General features: G+C 34.6%; 1 protein-coding gene across 1 annotated transcript in view; it reads right to left on the bottom strand.

Moving 5' to 3' along the window:
- ARAP2 (ArfGAP with RhoGAP domain, ankyrin repeat and PH domain 2) overlaps window positions 1-17431 on the bottom strand; it is a 195566-nt gene that overhangs the window by 128845 nt on the left and 49290 nt on the right. Inside the window, exon 8 of the mRNA XM_044682425.1 lies at window positions 14026-14201. Within this exon, the coding sequence (XP_044538360.1) occupies window positions 14026-14201 (176 nt within the window). The remainder of the gene's footprint in view (window positions 1-14025; window positions 14202-17431) is intronic.

The following is a 17431-nucleotide window of genomic DNA, read 5'->3' as shown; positions in this document are numbered from 1 at the left end:
TGTGATTCCCATGTGTATCCCTGTATTTTCCTCAGGGGGAATGTAAAGTTATTCTCCTTTGGGAGGACTATGTTCTTGCTGTGAATTTGGACTTGAATTTGACCCTAATTTAGAACAGAAGACTACCTCCCAGAATCCAGAAGGCACCATGAAGATGCCTGCAGAGCCCACATACTGCACCAGAAGATCCAGAGTGAATTTTGAGACATGGTGAATTTGAACTTTGTGGGGTTGAATGTATTTATTTTGAATGGACACTTTTATGCCAGAGAAGGGACTGCCCCCTAAATGGCTTTTTGTCAATGCACCAAACATTGGTTTTATTTTTCTCCTTTTTATTTCCCTTTTATCTCTGAATTATTGTAAACTTTAATTTAATTTAATTATGTTTTCATGATCCATTGGGGCAGGGGTCAGCAACCTTTTTGGCCATGAGAGCCATAAACTGGTGTTTTTAAAAAATTTTTTTAAATGCAATTTCGTGAAAGCCGTACAGTGCTCACAGTGCGCGCTCCTGTAACAGCGCCTGAAAAAAAATTGACTTTATGGCTCCTGCAGAAAGAGCCATACATTGCCATCCCCTGCATTGGGGAGACTAGTCTCCCAAACAATCACAGGGGGGAATGTAAAGTTGAAAAAGACCGTGTACCCTTTAAACTACATTACCCAAACTCCCTTTCACCATACCCATAATTCCTTAGGCCTTTTCCTATTGGTCGTTGGTTTTTGCTGGCGGTATTGTAATGTGTGTTTTGAGTGGTGATAGGGCTTTTTGGAGAGGAGGCAGTGAGGTAAAGGGTGAGTTGAGACTCTTTCCCTATGCTTTTAATAAATCCTTATAAATATCATACTTTGGAGGCACTGAATATTAATTTTAAAACTTACACTCATGAATATATATATTTAGATGTAAGAATATATAATATATACAAACATAAAACTGAAAACAACAGTTTCCACAAAAAAAAAAAACTTACCACCATGTAACTATAACTTTCTTCAATTAAAATAAAAATAATTTCATTTGGCCATCTAAGTATGTTTATTTCAGTTATAAAAATGACAAGGTGTCATTTGTAAAGTTTCAAATAAAATTTGCTTTTATCTACTAAGATAGAATAAAGGTAGAAGAATTTTTAAACAGAAATCAGAGTTTTTTAATAAAAATAATTATGGAGACATTTTTTGTATAGCATCATCTGAAATCATTTGGTGAATGTTTTTGTATTCAGCCAAGTCTCATCTTAACATGAAATGGACCCTTTCACTAATATAAGATATTTGCACAAAAGAACTTCATACATTCCTAGTTTTTCTGTGGAAAAATGGTATGCATCTCACTAATGCAATTAACTATCAGTTATTGTTGTTTTATGAAGGAACAAAAAGTAGATAAAAGGAATATATCAAATAGCAGGTGAAGGAAATTTGCATTCTGCATGTAATACTGTGACTAGCTTACTTTAAAAGTCTCTGGAGCTCAATGTTCTCATCTTAAAAAATGAGGAATTTAGACTAGATAATCTCTAAAGTCCTTTTTAGCAATGATAATTTATGAAATCACCATAGCACTATTTTCATCCAAGAAAACAGAAGACATAGATGGACCTATATTATACAGGAATAGGTATGAAATAATTCTACAAAAGCTTTTGTGGGGCCGTTTTCGTGTTTGAGGCTCTATGCACAAATACTAGATAATCCTTAGCATGTACTAAGATATTCTTTAAAACACTGCTACAATTGGGACAGCATTACCGCGAACCATAAATGAGAATGCCTTATCAATTTTAAAAAGATGCAAACTGGGAAGTAAGATTTTATAGACAGAATTTCTTTTCATACACAAAGTTTAACGAATGTATCTAGCCTCTTCATGATAGCAAAGGTCTTTACAAAAATGTTCATGACAATGGCCAAAGAAAGTTTTCTTCATTTAATGTCTAAGTATATGAAGCTGTTAGCACTATTTCAAAAACTTGCTAAGATGAAAAGTGATTTTTTAACTTGTACTTTATATTTTTTCACACTAACAAGTCTTCAGAATCATCATATAAGTTTACGGCAATAAAATCTAGCTAAGATTAGCTTAGATTTATCAAGATAATATAAAAATTGTGGTGAGAAATAAAAATGAATGCTTCATATTCATAAACATAAAGATAAAAAAAACCTCCTATTTGTTGAAATTTTCAATCTATTCTTGGAAATATCAAATGCCAAGTTTCGGTGTGAGGGATATTAGAACCGATTGCTCAAACATTTGTCATGGACAGATGTGCCCTTGGCACCAGCTGCCCTAGGAAACACCAGATTTAAACTTGGGGCATCACCTCCATCCAATATGCTGCTTACTTCTCTACTCCCTACATAGGGATGGAAGCTTTATCCCTATTTGATCCATATAGTTGAACATAAGTAAAAATTAAAAACAAAAGTAAAACTTCAAAACAGAAAGATTCTTCTCTAATTTAAGAAATAGATAGAGCCATATATGTATAGAATATATAAGTATTATACATAATATGTGCAGCATATGTGTTATGTACACATATCACTTCTAAATGATGTTATAAGAGGGAACAGAAATCACTGAGAAAAGGGAGAGGCTCATGATAGTTTAATAATATTAAAATTATGTTTACTATGTTGGGAAAAGAGCAAAAACTCATAATTGACATATAAAAATAAATCAGATAACAGAAGTCTTAATCTCTTTTACCTAGACCTCCTAAGGTTGATAGGCCAATTGCTGGAAGGATGTCATGGCAAATATTCTTGGTTAAGCATTTTCATTAAAATCCTCCCACTGAGGAGTGCCTCTTAGAGCTTCCACTTTGGGGAGGGGATTCTGGGAGGCCAGGCTTTATAACCCTCCTGGATTTTCTCCTACCTTTTAGTCTTCGAAATTATGAATTCATGTGTTTTTTGTTTCCCCTCCAGCTCGATATTTTTGCCCATTTGTGTGCTGTCTTCTCCAAACAGGACTGACTCTGTTTGCATTTGTATCTCCCAGAGCTTCCATTAAGCACATGGAAGAATTTAATGTTTGTTTCCTTCTTTCCTGTCAATAGGTACATGTCAATGGATTTTACAAGCACTAAAGAAAATGGTTTTACCTCCCAATGGAATGAAAGAATGAAAAAAGTATTTATTTAAAGAGTTCATATGTCCCAGGCATGGTGTCAAGCACTGGATATACAAACAGAAGCACACAAGACAATTATATTTTTTTGTCCTCAAGAAGCTTACATTTTAATAGTGGGGGAAGGGAGGATACAGAAGGGTTTAGATGGTACCAGGGATATAAATGTCTGGGAATTAGTATGATGGGTCTGAAATGGAATAAAATAAAGTGAGTCACCAGCAATCTAAGCCTAGGTTCACAGAGGTAAGACCCTAAAGAATGACTAAAATCAAGGGTAAAATTAAAAAGTCCTCAATGAGTCTGACATCTGCATGAAATCAGCTAACATGACAATAAGAATACATCCAAAATAAAGCTTAGTCATTTGGATTTGTTTATGGAATCACGGGTTTATGATGGTGAGAAATAAGCAATCACCATTAGAAATTACACAGCAAAGACATAGTAATTAATATCAATTATACAAGGAAATTATAAACAATAGGCTCCACAACATATTATAAGCTGCAAAAAAAAAATAACATCTATCGATAGCTTGTAAGACATGTTTTAATGGTTAAAATTATTTATCAGAAGCTCAAGATCTTTCATAGATGGATGAATGATGATGATTTTTTTCTCTATAAAAACAGATCTCAAAATATTTTGGATAAGAGGATAATAGATCCTCAGAACTCATCAAGCCCAATGTCTTCATTTTATTGCTTGGGAAACTGAGGCAGCAAGAAGTTGAATGTTGTAGTGAGTGTGAAAGGTGGGACTCAGGACTTTCAGTGCCAGAGCCTGCGTTCTTTCCATAAACAATAACTCAAATAAATCTGGAGAACTCAACCCATAAATTGTAGGGGAGCTAGACCTTTATCAGAAACCAAATAGTTGGGCAACACTGCCTGAACATAAAATAGCGATACCTAAAAACTTAACATCTTTTTAATAGAAGTTTCCATCTCAAATACTCAATCCCCAAGATATGTAAAAATAAGCACTGTGAAGAACCAACATAGGAAAACAAAATCATACGATAACAAGATGACATATATGTCATCCCCGATATTCTATCTACTACTAGAATTATTTCAAGAGAGTTTTTAATGATCCCCTAAAAGATACTCTTATACACCAAAACTTTATTCAACTAAAACTTCAACCAACTAGGCAGTGGTCCAGTGAACATTATCCAGAAAAATAGCAACTTGTCCCCAAATCACTTTTTACATTAACTTATTGTTTTAATTTCTAATATTTTCATCTCATTTTTATCATGGAGTTCAGATATCTTTGAAAGCCACTGGAATAACTACCAACATTTCCCAGGAACTGTGTTCAAAAGGGTAGAGACAACTTGTTCAGGACCCCAGAGTCCAGCATCTGGGAGCTGAGTGGTGGAGACTTCCAACTAAGGTTACCCTGAACCAGAAGGAAAAAAAAGCTGGTGCACTTTTCAAAACCAAAGGATGTACATTTGTCAATGGCATCCCAACATCCCCAAGACAGCAACAGGTTCTGCACTGGGGCTGCAATTAAAATGGATGAAATCTGAAAATATGGATCACATCTATGATGCTATGGCATATTATCACATCTATTATAAGCCAGATTCCAGGGATTCAAGGCTCTACAAGGACCCCAGAAGAGAGGTCACTGAGGATGCTGACTCAAGAATTTCTGGGGGCTTTGAGTTACCCTCTGTCATGTGTGTTCTTTAAACCTGAGCCCACTTTTCCCTGGGCTCTTTATTTACTAGGGAGAAAGATACAACCCCTTGGGGAAAGGTTTTATACAAACTACATCACAGTGGAAAATATATGCTGACAGGAATGGGAGTAGGAAGAGGCTATCCAGAGTATGGGCTACACAAGGATTCTCCTTCCTCCAGTCATAAAAGTCAAAAGGGGGATTTTGCAGATCACTGTGTTCCCATTTCCTAAAAAGAAACCTTTTCTATTCCCTCAGGAATTACTTTCAGGTTCTAACAATTACATACAATTCTATGAAATTGAATTCAATTCTAAACAATTGGAAAACGTTGGTGCAAAAGGGCTAAAGGTTGGGGGAATGAAAAAAAGTTAAGAGAAGCAAAGAAAGATCCTTTTTGCCTGGGCATAGGGGAAATATGCATTTTCAGAAGATGAATCAAATCAATCAAAATGCATTTTAAGGCATCCATGACGTGCCAGATTCCAGGGATCCAAAGATAAAAGTCTTCATTGTCAAGAATCAAACATTTTAGAAGATAAATTAATGCATCTATAAATAAGTCAACACAAATTTAAAATATATCTGATTAGGTAATGTTCTCTGAACATATTGGTTAAATGTCACTAAAATATATCAGTGAAAGTTGATAGTACCTGGCACAATATTTAATAAATATTTGCTGACTGATGTCTCAAATTTTTCAAAATCAGATAACCCAGCAATTTACAAAAATTTTTGTGAAATAATAACATGCCAACTTTCAAAGTCAGCATTTAAAGTTTAATGAAAAATTAATACTAGATGATATATAGAAATATTAGATATTATGGGATAATATTAGAAAAAGAAACAATTTAAAATTCCCTTTGGCATTTAGGTTTGAAAAAGAAAGATTCTATCATTTTGATGCAAGACAATGTGGAATCACAGAATGACATACATAAAAATTGTAATTAAAAGGGCTTAAGCTGGCATTACATGTTAAAAATTAAAGGAGGTAGATTTAATTTAACTGATATTAATAGCACTGCAGTGTTGTGTTTAAAAAAAAAAAGGCTGAAAGAATAAGGCTATTTTTCTTATGGTTAATACCAGGCAGTGAACTAGATTATTGTTGGAAAAACCCAGCATGATACTCCCTTCACTACAATCATTCTATAATTATTGTGATTCCTTCCTCAATTAAAGTGTTATATCTATTTTGAGTAAGTTCTACCACTCTCCAAAGAGAAAAAAAGCTCAGCAAAGTAAGTAAAAACATCAATTGTCATACACTGTGCCATCTGACCTTCCACAGTGCAAAAGAACAGCCAAGAGTCCCTGAAGCTTCTTACAGGCTTAGTTTTCTCATCTGTAAAATGGGGATTCTAATGGATTGTTGTGAAGCCCCAAGAAGCTCGGGTGCAGGAATGTGCTTTGAAAACTGTCCAGGGATGTCAGAGCAATGAGCATGAATATCAATGTCAATTCCTGCAACCAAGAGAAAATGCAGACACAAAAAGAATATTGACAACTGTGATTCCAGCACTGTGTGTGGCAGAATTGCTTAAGATCTCCACTTTATTTGGAGACCAAAAGCCCTAGAAAATTAAAGCTATAAAGAACTGATATTAAATTGGCAAGTGGTGAGGGACAAGCTCATTAAGAGAAAATTTATGTGAAGGTTTTAACACATAACAGATAGCTGGATTGTTTTTCAAGTAACATCCCTTCCAAGTAACCAGAGAAATGAGCCTTTGAAATAAAACTAAGACTTTCTCAGGAACAAGCATGGCCTGGATCTGACAAATTTTTTTTCTTTTAAATGGACCATCAGGGCAGGATTCCTAATCTTGTTAACCAGAAAGAAAAAAAAAAAAAAAAGCTTTATAATATACTTTTATACATGGAGAGTGAAGGGGGGAGAAATGAGATAAGAGAAGGAAAGGGAGAGGGCAGAGAGAAAGGAGAATTTTTCATCTTTATTATTCTTCAAAGATACTAAATTCAACTTCATTAACTCACTTAACATTTATAAAGTGTCTATTATTTGCAAGGCATTGTGGTACCGATTTTGCAGAAAAGGCAAAAAGTCCTGGATGTCCAAGACAATTCAATGTTCATGCAAAGGCCCAGTGAGGGACAGGAGAACAAGATCTAACATATATTAAGTGAGTTTCTTTAGAATAATAAAAATAATAACAACTAACATTTATATGGCACTTACTTTGTGCCAGGAGCTCTGAAAAGCAGTTTATAATTATTATTTCATTTGTTCTTCACAACAATCTGTGTGGAAGGTGTGATTATTTTCCTCTCCATTTTACAAATGAGCAAACTGGGGCATACTGGATCTCAGGACTTTTTGACTCCATGGCACCACTTAAGTATATAAGAAAATGAGATGAATTAAGTCAGTTCTGGAGAGTTTAAAATGGCAAATATTTAGGCCTTGGAGAACCATAGATCGTTTTTGAGCAAGTAAGTGACAATCAAAAAAGTGTTTGAGAAATATTAATGTGGAAACGAGAGAGGATGAAGTATAGAGGGGCAAAAGTGGGAGCAGAAAAACCAATTAAGAAGCTATTTCAATAATCCAGGATCAAGAGTTCTTAAAGGTGGGGAATTTGGTGCAGTATGTGAACTGAGAGAATGGTAAGGATGGGGGAAAATGTATGGAAGAAGAATTGACAAGAGTTTGATAATTAATTGGAAATGGGAGGTGAGAAGGGATTCTAGAATGACTTGAAGGTTACAAATGGATATAACTAAAGAGAATAATGGTGGTGACCTCAACAGAAATAAGGTAATTTAAAAGAGATGCAGTTGTTTTAAAGGGGGGAAGATAATGAGTGGTGTGGAACATTATGCCCTTATGACTACTCATAAAAATGAAAAAGGATAGCTAGCATTTATATGGCGTGTAAAGATTACGAAGCCCTTTACAAATAAAATCTCAGCTTCACAAAGAATCTGTGGAGGCAGCTGATAATAATATCCTCATTCTACACATAAAAAAATGGAAGCCAGCAGAGGGAGAAACTCAAACCTAGATCTTAAGACACCAAATTCAGCGCTCTTCCCCCTCCTCAAAATGCCACAATGCCTGTTCTATGTGGCTTAGCAATAATGTTTTTATACATCAAAGAACATAAATGTTCATTGCTAAAGCACAATCTTCTACATTTCAATCACTGACAAAGCAAGAAGCGATCCAAGTACAGAACTGTTATAACTGTTTTCAACTTTTATATCACCTTGAAAAATATGAACATTCAAAAATGATTGCGTATAAAACAGACTTTCTATTATAAATATATCTTAAAATTCATTAAATTTATTTTATTATACTTTTATAATAATAATTATATGATTGTGTATAAAACAGACTTTCTATTATAAATATATCTTAAAATTTATTAAATTTATTTTATTATACTTTTATAATAATAATTATTATAAAATAAATTATATGGAATATTAAGCATATCCTATATATTATATGATAAATATTTTATTAGGTATAATAAATGTAATGAAATATGCCGTATAATATAATAAAAATAAAATAATGATAATAAATTATGAAATGTATTAAATGTAATATGACAGTAAACCCATGTTGCTTATTAGGNGAGAAGGAAAAAGATCTTGTTAGAAGTAGGAGGTGGTGGAAAGAAATGCAGTCATGGCGATTAGTTTCAAGTAGGAATTCTTCTTTTTTGAAATAGGAAACAAGCAGTGTTATAAATATAAATATATGTATATAAAACATTTATTTCTATAAAATTTATATATGAAATAATTATACAAAGTTATATATATGTAATCTACAAATACACACACACGTAGATTACATATATATAACTTTGTATAATTATTTCATATATATATGTCATACAGCACCAGTACCTGCATACACACATATATATGCATGCTGGTAATTAGAATCTTTAGGATTTTTCAGAGGGAAGTTAAGGGAAAATTTTCTAAATGAAATAGGAGGCTCTCCTCCATAAGTTCAACTTCTAAAAGTAGACTGCTAGAAAATGGGAAAGAAAGAAACTTGAAGAAAGAAATGAAATCTTACACTGGTTATTTAGGAAAATATAAATGGACAGTATATAGGTCCGTCCTGTTCTCATGTCAATTTTGCTTTATTTGGTCCCTAGGGCCAAAGGCACTGTGGACTCTGTAATACAAAGTTATGTCACACACTCAAAGCCATGGAGAAAATTCACTAAGCTCTAATATGGGAAGGGTAATGGACTAAGCCTTGCCTAAAGACATAGAATGCTTTGCAGAAGGTTAAAGTGTAAACACTCTGGAAGTAGTCTTAAAATGTTTATTACTGGTGATATTTTGTTTTCCCTTTAAATCATAACATTTATAAAATATGCTGAGCCCAGTGTAAAAACTGTGCTATGTGATTAAGTGCTTTTACAAGTCAATAGACTATTTCAGGCTATAAGAATGTGGTTTAGCACCCTGGAAGTCTTTTAGGACTAAATTATCTATGCAAAGAAACCTTAGGCTGTTTATACTAGGCCTACCTCACAAGTTGAAAATGTATAGATTAAATTCCACACCCAAGGCAATAATTTTATACAGTAAATGCTATCTGAAGGCAAAAAAGAGTTAATGCCACTTTAAAACCCCAGGGAGTAACCTAAGCCCCAAGAGAAGCTAGCTCCAGCAGGGAATAAAGTTGATAATTTGAAGTACACTTTAAAAGGAATGAAAGTATGTCTGTACTCAAGTCTATACAAGTAAAAAATGAACTTAATTAATTTGGCACGGTAACTTCCATACTAATACATGTAAATTATGCATGCTTAACCTTCAAACCGATAAGAAAATTTTTCATCATCCTACTTCGCAGGCTGAAAAAGTGCAGCACCTTCAATTTATATACTTTATTAAGCAGTACATCACCATTTTTTTTTCTTAAGGAATATGCTAAATGTTTTAGTTATTAATTTGCTAACAGCATTCAATAATGCTTTCTCTACTTAATTAGCCAGAAAATTTTACAAAGAAAACGTTATGGATAAATTCATATTAGAATACAAAGGTTAAAAGACCCATAGTGGTCCAAATTAGAAATAATGTGTCTTAAGTTGATGGCTTCAATTACTTTTATGAGATAAACTGAAATGCAGTTGAGTCTCATTATAACATGACCAACTACAGCATCTGTCTCACATCCATCCATCAAACAATTTTAGTTTTCCAATGAACCAAAAAATATTGCTTTAGCAGTTTTCTTTTTAATACAGTTCTATAGCCAAGATTCCTAAATACAGCATTTAATAACAAGTTTCCAAGGTTGCCCTTGGCCTTAGTCTAAAAAACTTTCAACTACTGTTCTGTATTATTTCAACATGTTACTGAAAAGGAAGCAGTGAAATATTCCCTCTGGGAGGTACTGAAGAAGACCTCTCCTTCTTTCCTTCCCCTTCCCACAAACAGAGAGAATAAACAAAGGATTTGGGTACCTGCCAAAGGGGAAAAGAATTCTCCTCGCTTAAGGAAACAGTTGACCCCTGGAAGGGGCTTCAAACGATGAATAATTTCCTAAAGAAGAACTAACAACTAGCAAAACATGGGAGAAACATGCTTCAGATTACTATTAAGAGAAATGCAAATTAAAATAAATAATGTTTCCCCTTACACGTATCTAAAAGGCAAAGATGACAAAAGGCGGATGGGGTCAATGTTGAGAGGCTGTAGGAAGACAGACACACTAACACTATTGGGGAAGCTGTAACATATGGAGCTCATTGCTGATAATAATTTATAATAATAGGAAAAATAACACATAATCGATCATAAGTTTTGACCCACAGATCATAAATCTGAAGGAGTTCAAAGACAGAAAGACTGGTTTGTACATATGCCAAAATATCTGTAGCCAATACTTTTTGTGGTATCAAAAGTCCTAGCAACAACAAACTTGAACAATGATTGGGGAAAGGCTTACAGGCTGTGGTCCATGAATGTTATGAAATATTGGACAACAAGAAATAACAAATATAAGGTAGAGAAACATGGGAACACTTGTATGAAGTACTGTGGTGAAATAAGTAGGACCAAGGGGACCCTATAAACACAATGACCACCATAACGTACATGGAAAAGACACTAAAAGAAGACAGACTGAGTAACTGCAAAGGCCAAACCTGGTTCCAAAGAACTAATGATTTAAAATAGCTCCCTCCTTTCAGTATAGTGATGAGAAACTACAGGAGATAAATGCTGCAGAGAGCAATGGGAAAAGTCACTGTTCCAAGTGGTTTTACTTCACTGTTTTCTTTGTTATAAGAAAGAGCTCACTATATCGGTAGATGGAGAGTTCAAATGAAAGATAATTGGGGAGGAAAAACAATTCCTAGGATCATTTAAAAAAGTAAATAGATAGGTAGGTATGATACAACTTTTTGAAACCACTTTTTCAATAGCCTCCTCTAGTTCCATAAAATGAGGAACCCTCAAGAAATAAATGACACCCCTGGTGTGTGAAAATTCATTTCGTTCCTTTCAGGTGGGAGATCACAGTGAGTGTTCACTTGGGGCTAATGAACCAACATTTAAACTTACTTATTCTCACTCTACCCTTCCTAACCCATCTATCTTATCTGAAACATCCTTATTTACAGAAAATAGCACAAGTTATTAAGTTATTTCACTCTCTTATAATCTTCCTTCTCAAGAAAAGGAAAAGACATGCAGGAGACAGTTCCTCTACTCTCAGTACACACACACACACACACACACACAAAAACAAACACAATAGCTTGAACTGGAACTTAATTTTAGATGTTCTTCATTGTAAGGCAAATGAAACAGGATCAAATTGGAAAACATTCTTTCAAATACTTCATCACTATTCAATTATTTGACTATAATCATAGATATCTAATCACATGCTAAGAAACATACATTACTAAAAATTTTAATGCCCATGTTATTCTAAAACACAAATAAAAATTGTTTTTAATGTTTAAATGTGTCTTTTTTAAAATACAGAGGTAGAGTATTCTTTCCTAAATGTTGAAATCACGGGTTTTGCAGAGTTTTGCAGAAAATGGGAAGGGCAGTATAATGCCCTCTTGTCCAGTTTCTTTTTCTATCTCACATTTAATTAGGAACAGATTTAAAAAAAATGGCAAATCATCTAGATCTTATCTCATGTTAACACTGACTAAAAAAGCATCTTTTCATTCTGAACTAATAATAAACTCTGAAAATTCACTGGAGAAGTACTAGCATGGTTATGATGCCCAATATGACCAGACTATTAGGACATCTTTGGCAAATCTGTCTTCTAATTGCTGGATAGCGACAATTCTCCTTTTCCAAAGAAAAGATTTTTAGAACACTAGGGCCCTCTACTGGATTCTAGAGTATCATGTTTACTTTCTCCTCCTTTAAATGACGAAAATATCTTAAAATCAGAGGCTGATTGCCTGGTGCTGAGCAAGAACAGAAGGGTTTTTCCATTTTCAAGAATTCCTCCAATACACATTCCTGTTTGAAACTTAATTAAACATTTCCCCCCTTGAATAACATCTTTTAGTGCCTTAAGAATCAGACATAATTAAGCTAACCCCATCATAGCTGGATGGTTCTTAAGAAGCTACTTTCAAATACACCGTGATGGATCAGCCAAAGACAGGTAGCAATGAAACAGTGCTCATTTAAGACCACATGTAACAATAATCCATTTCCCGATCCTATCTTCTGGATGACAGCAGAATAGAAGAGGAAAACAAAAGAAGCTAAAAAAGAAGTCAGTGTGCATTTACACAGTACTAGGGTGTTTTAATGGTGTCATTTGTGTAATATGGATATGAGGTTCTCTCACAAAATGTATAGAACCAGAGACAGCAGCAAGGCTCAGGGTGCAGGCAGAAGTTTTTAGCCATACAAACCAGCAAGGGGCAACCTGACAAATAGGGACTAAAATGTGGAGCAAAATTAGAGACTAATGCAAATAAAATCCAAGTCACTAAACACCACCCAAAAGGGCAGCCAGGATTTTTAAAGAAGAGAATTAACTTTAAATTAGTCCTCTCCAAAGGCTCTGATCTGAACCTCACAAAATCTTTAATATCAGATTTGATGTTTATCCTGATGAGGAAAAAACAGAAAAGAAAAAAATGAAAAAGATTAAAATATGGAAAAATAAAATTACTAATTGCAAGATATAATGGAAAACCAGTGTTAGTTTTTAAATTACATCAGAGAGAAAAACCACTTTAACAGCAAAATGTAAATATGAGAGCCACTTGGCTGCAAGCAAATATGTTAAAGGATACAAGGGAAAACTATATTAATCTGACAGCAAATACATCATTTAACCCATTTCTGCCTCAATTTCTTCATCTATAAAATAAGGAAATTAGAAGTTCTCTTCCAGCTACAAAGGAATGACATTACATTACCGACAGTGTAAAAAAGATTTTAAAGCTTCCATTTAAGAAAATGGACCTTGAAAATACATTTTTTTAAAATAACAGAATCCAATAAACGTCAAACTGAAAACTAGTAGCTCAATGTTGCTTTAAACAGACTTCTAAAATATATTTTAAAAATAACAAAATAGCTGTAAACATTAAACAGAAAATTAGCACCTTAATGCTGCTTTTCAAAAAAATGTCCCAGCTTCAGTTGGTCCCCTATAGCCTTTACTACCAGCAATTTGATGTGTTAAAGAAACACACCTGTTGCACTCCAAAAACTACCTATGCTTTCTCGATGGCTTCTTCTATAGAAATGGAGCACATGGGCAACACAGCAGGCACAGAACCAAGCCTGTTTGATTAACAGCTGGAATCTGAGAAGAAATGATTAAGCACTTCTTAATTACCCATTGGGATGGATTTATGTTGCTTTAGCTGAAGACTACTTTTCAGAAATTAATTCTGACTGTTCTCCACTATTCACTTCTCAAAAAGGTGATGACCAGACCAAAATGTGCTTTAAATAGCTTCCTGTTGCTGGAGGAATTGAGGACAATGAAGACAAAAGCTCTTATAAAAATCTTTAGTGGAATGTTCACAAAAGGGGCAAAGATTTCTTTATATAAAGAACCAATAAGGGCTGAGACAAGCCAAGTGCCATTGTTCAACACTTGATGGAAATTTGTAATTACAGCAACCAAGTTAATAATTTATAATTACTTTAACAATGCTCACCTGCTCATTTTTGCAGAGCCACACATTGCTTCCATTCAAGGCAGTAAAAATTTTAGCTTTGTATCCTCTTAATTCAAGATATCCACACTTCTCAGGTAGAACAGCCCGAGACTGAGGAGCAAGCGGTTGAGATTTTAGTGCATTGAGCAGAATGGTGATCCAGTCATTTCTCTCCTCTGAAATGAAAGACACAGAAAATGTCTAGCCTAATACATTTCATTTAGAAGGTGCTTTGATCTATGAGATTCTAACTTATTAGTTCAGAGGAAAAAGCATTCCCCCAATCTCCCCTAATAGTATGGAGAGAAGAAACAGTGAGGTTTGGCAAAGAGAACTTTTTTCTCAAGATACCTTAATTTAGAAAGGGCTATCCTTTCCGGAAACAGAAACAACTGATCTTGGCATATAGGTAACAACAAAAATAATTAGTTAAAATAGGAAGGCATCAGATAAAACTCCCTCCCCCTAGCTTCTACAGCCCAGATGAAATTTCCCTCCCCACGTTGTTCCTCCTTATGGTCAATGCCCATGAGGACTGGTGCCAATGGGTCTTCCTTCCATCCCTTCAAAAATGCAATTGATTATAAAGTTGTTTGGAGAGTCCATTTAAGCTGCTTTTCTTAAGAACATTCTATAAAGTTTGTTGTGATCATTAAAAAGGCTAATTACTGTTCTAACAGGAGGTATCAATATCAACAATACCATAACACACATAGCTATGAAAATACATAAAGTCTAGGAGACTATACCAAAGGGTGAAGGCTTTCTTTCTAAAGCCCTAGTTTAGGGGGATTATTCATGACTGTTACAATGTTTATGAGTAGCCATGGTTCCATGCCAAGTCAAAGGGCATGATTTTGTTTTGTTTTGAAATGATGATCCCTAAAAATCCTTGTTTAAAATTTAATTAATAATTAGCTGGATTCAAGTAGTCATTTTTCTGATCAGTATCAGCATGTCTCAGTTCCTCAGAGTTCTCCTAAAACTGACAACTATACACATGATCTGTAAGCCTATTACTAGTGAAGATCTACATAAATGCCCCTTCTAGCCCCAAAGAATTATGTAGTTCCAAAGTACCTAAATGACTACCAGGAAGTGAATGGGAAAGAAGTAAAGCCTGACATCTCTGTATAGTTGATTCTAATTATACATGCTAATGGAGGTGAGCTTTGGCACTAATACTTGGAAAAACAATAAATACTACAAAAATGATTTCTGCTTGGCTTTGGCATATGTTCAAATAATTACTTTTAGAGATGAGGGATAGGATGTTCTGGGAAGTCATAGCATCTCAAATAAAATAATGCTGTGACACCGAGTCAAGGAGAGCTGGGAAGCAGGCAAGTTTTCTCCATCTTCTTCTGCCCAGTTATTTCTGCATCATTTCTGCATTCTCTTACATTGCTTAGGGTTGGCACCAATTCAATCTCATTTACAAATATCTGTTGCATGTTTTAAGGTTAGTATTGCTTTAATCATCATCTCTTCCTAGACTGAATCCTATCACAACTCTTCTCTGTCTGTTCTACATCCTTTCAGATTTGAAAAGAGCATGTTTAAATGGGCGCCTTTTTTGCTATTGTTACGTATTGTTTGCCATTGTCAGGGAGTGGAAATGAAAGAGGTCAATTTTGTCAGTCTTTCAAATCTCTACTTAGAATGTTAAGTTTTTTGGGAGTCAGAACTGCTTCATTCTTCTTATCTGAACAACTAACATCACCTGGCAAATAGTTGTGCCTTAATAAAGGCCTATTAGATTGACTGAATGTAGACAATTTCCATTTAAGAATACACAGAATTTAGAGTTGAAAGGATTTTCTAAAGATAAAATATTTGGTATTGTAGTACTTTCCAGTAAGATATTTTAAAGTATTCAAAAGATAAGCACAACATGAAATAATATACAAGAAAATTTATAAAGACTATTGCTTTTATTACAAAAATATTTGATGATCAAACATAACTATTAAAAACTATTTATAGGGGGGCAGCTGGGTAGCTCAATGGATTGAGAGTCAGGCCTAGAGACAGGAGGTCCTAGGTTCAAATCTGGCCTCAGACACTTCCCAGCTGTGTGACCCTGGGCAAGTCTCTTGATCCCCATTGCCTACCCTTACCACTGTTCTGCCTTGGAGTCAATACACAGCATTGATTCCAAGATGGAAGGTAAGGGTTTAAAACAAAATGAAACAAAAAAAAACTATTTGTTTGCTGCCAGGGACGCCTCTATTTTCTGTCTTCTCACTCTCTTTAAAAGCTTTTTCATCTATCTTTGGACCTCATCAGTCAACCAAAGCTGCTCTCTCCAAAGTCATAGGTGACTTTTTAATTACCAAATCTTACGGCTTTTTATAGTCTTTATCTTTCTTGATCTCTCTGCACCTTCTGGCATTTTGATCATGTTCTACACCTAGCTACTCTTGTCCATCTAGGTTTTCATGACACTGAACACTCCTAGTTCTTCTCTAATAATAATAACAACAAGAACATTTATAGAGAACTGATTATGTCCCATTTGGTTCTTTATCCATGTCATGGCCACTAACCACAAGTGTCCCCTCCAAGGCTCTGTCCTGGGCCATCTTCTCTTTTCCCTGGTCACTATGGTATCCCACTTAGTGACTGCATCAGCTTCCATGTGTTCAATGATCATCTCTGGATCTGGAAGTGATTCCCAGATCTATATATCCAATACTAGTCTCTCCTGAACAAGAGTCCCAAACCCTGCTTATCTCTTGGTTATCTCAAAATGGATTTCCCAAAGACATCTCACAATCAGCATGTCCAAAACAGAATATATTAGATATTTTCCCCAAACCCTCCTCTCTTCTGAACTTCCACTGAATAACAATGACTAAACTGATGACAAGAGCTAACACAGACATTAGTTTTCGGGGCAGCTTTTTAATCCACACAACGACCCTGCAAGGCACAACTCAAGGATGTTTATACCCAATTAACTGATTAAGGAAACTGATGCTCAGAGAAGTTAATTGACCAGCTCATAATCACTCAGCTAATAGGTGAGCAGACCGAACACTCCATCCCACATCTGACTCCAATCTGTTGTCCTTTTAATATCACTTCAGCTGTTTTCTATAACTTAAATCTCAGCCTCAGCTTCCTTGCCTAGAAAATAAAAACAAAACTATCTAAGCTGCCTATAACACTGGTTTGCTCGGATGATCAAAGAAGATAATGTATCTGGTATTGTATGGCAATGAGCAGTGACAGAAAATTCAAAAATAATAAATGCTGGAAAATAGAAGACAAAATATGTCTGTGTTATTGACAAAGCAGCACAGTACCTGAGGCAATAATACATTAGTCACATTTGGGTTACTTTATACACCTTAAAATAAGCAGAATACATGTACATTTTTTTCTCTCTAATTCAAACTAT

The sequence above is a fragment of the Gracilinanus agilis genome, chromosome 6 (assembly GCF_016433145.1).
Source record: "Gracilinanus agilis isolate LMUSP501 chromosome 6, AgileGrace, whole genome shotgun sequence".
In the NCBI taxonomy this organism is placed as follows: Eukaryota; Metazoa; Chordata; class Mammalia; order Didelphimorphia; family Didelphidae; genus Gracilinanus; species Gracilinanus agilis.
Note: the sequence above shows the minus strand (reverse complement) of the source record. Positions and strands in the feature narration are given on the sequence as shown.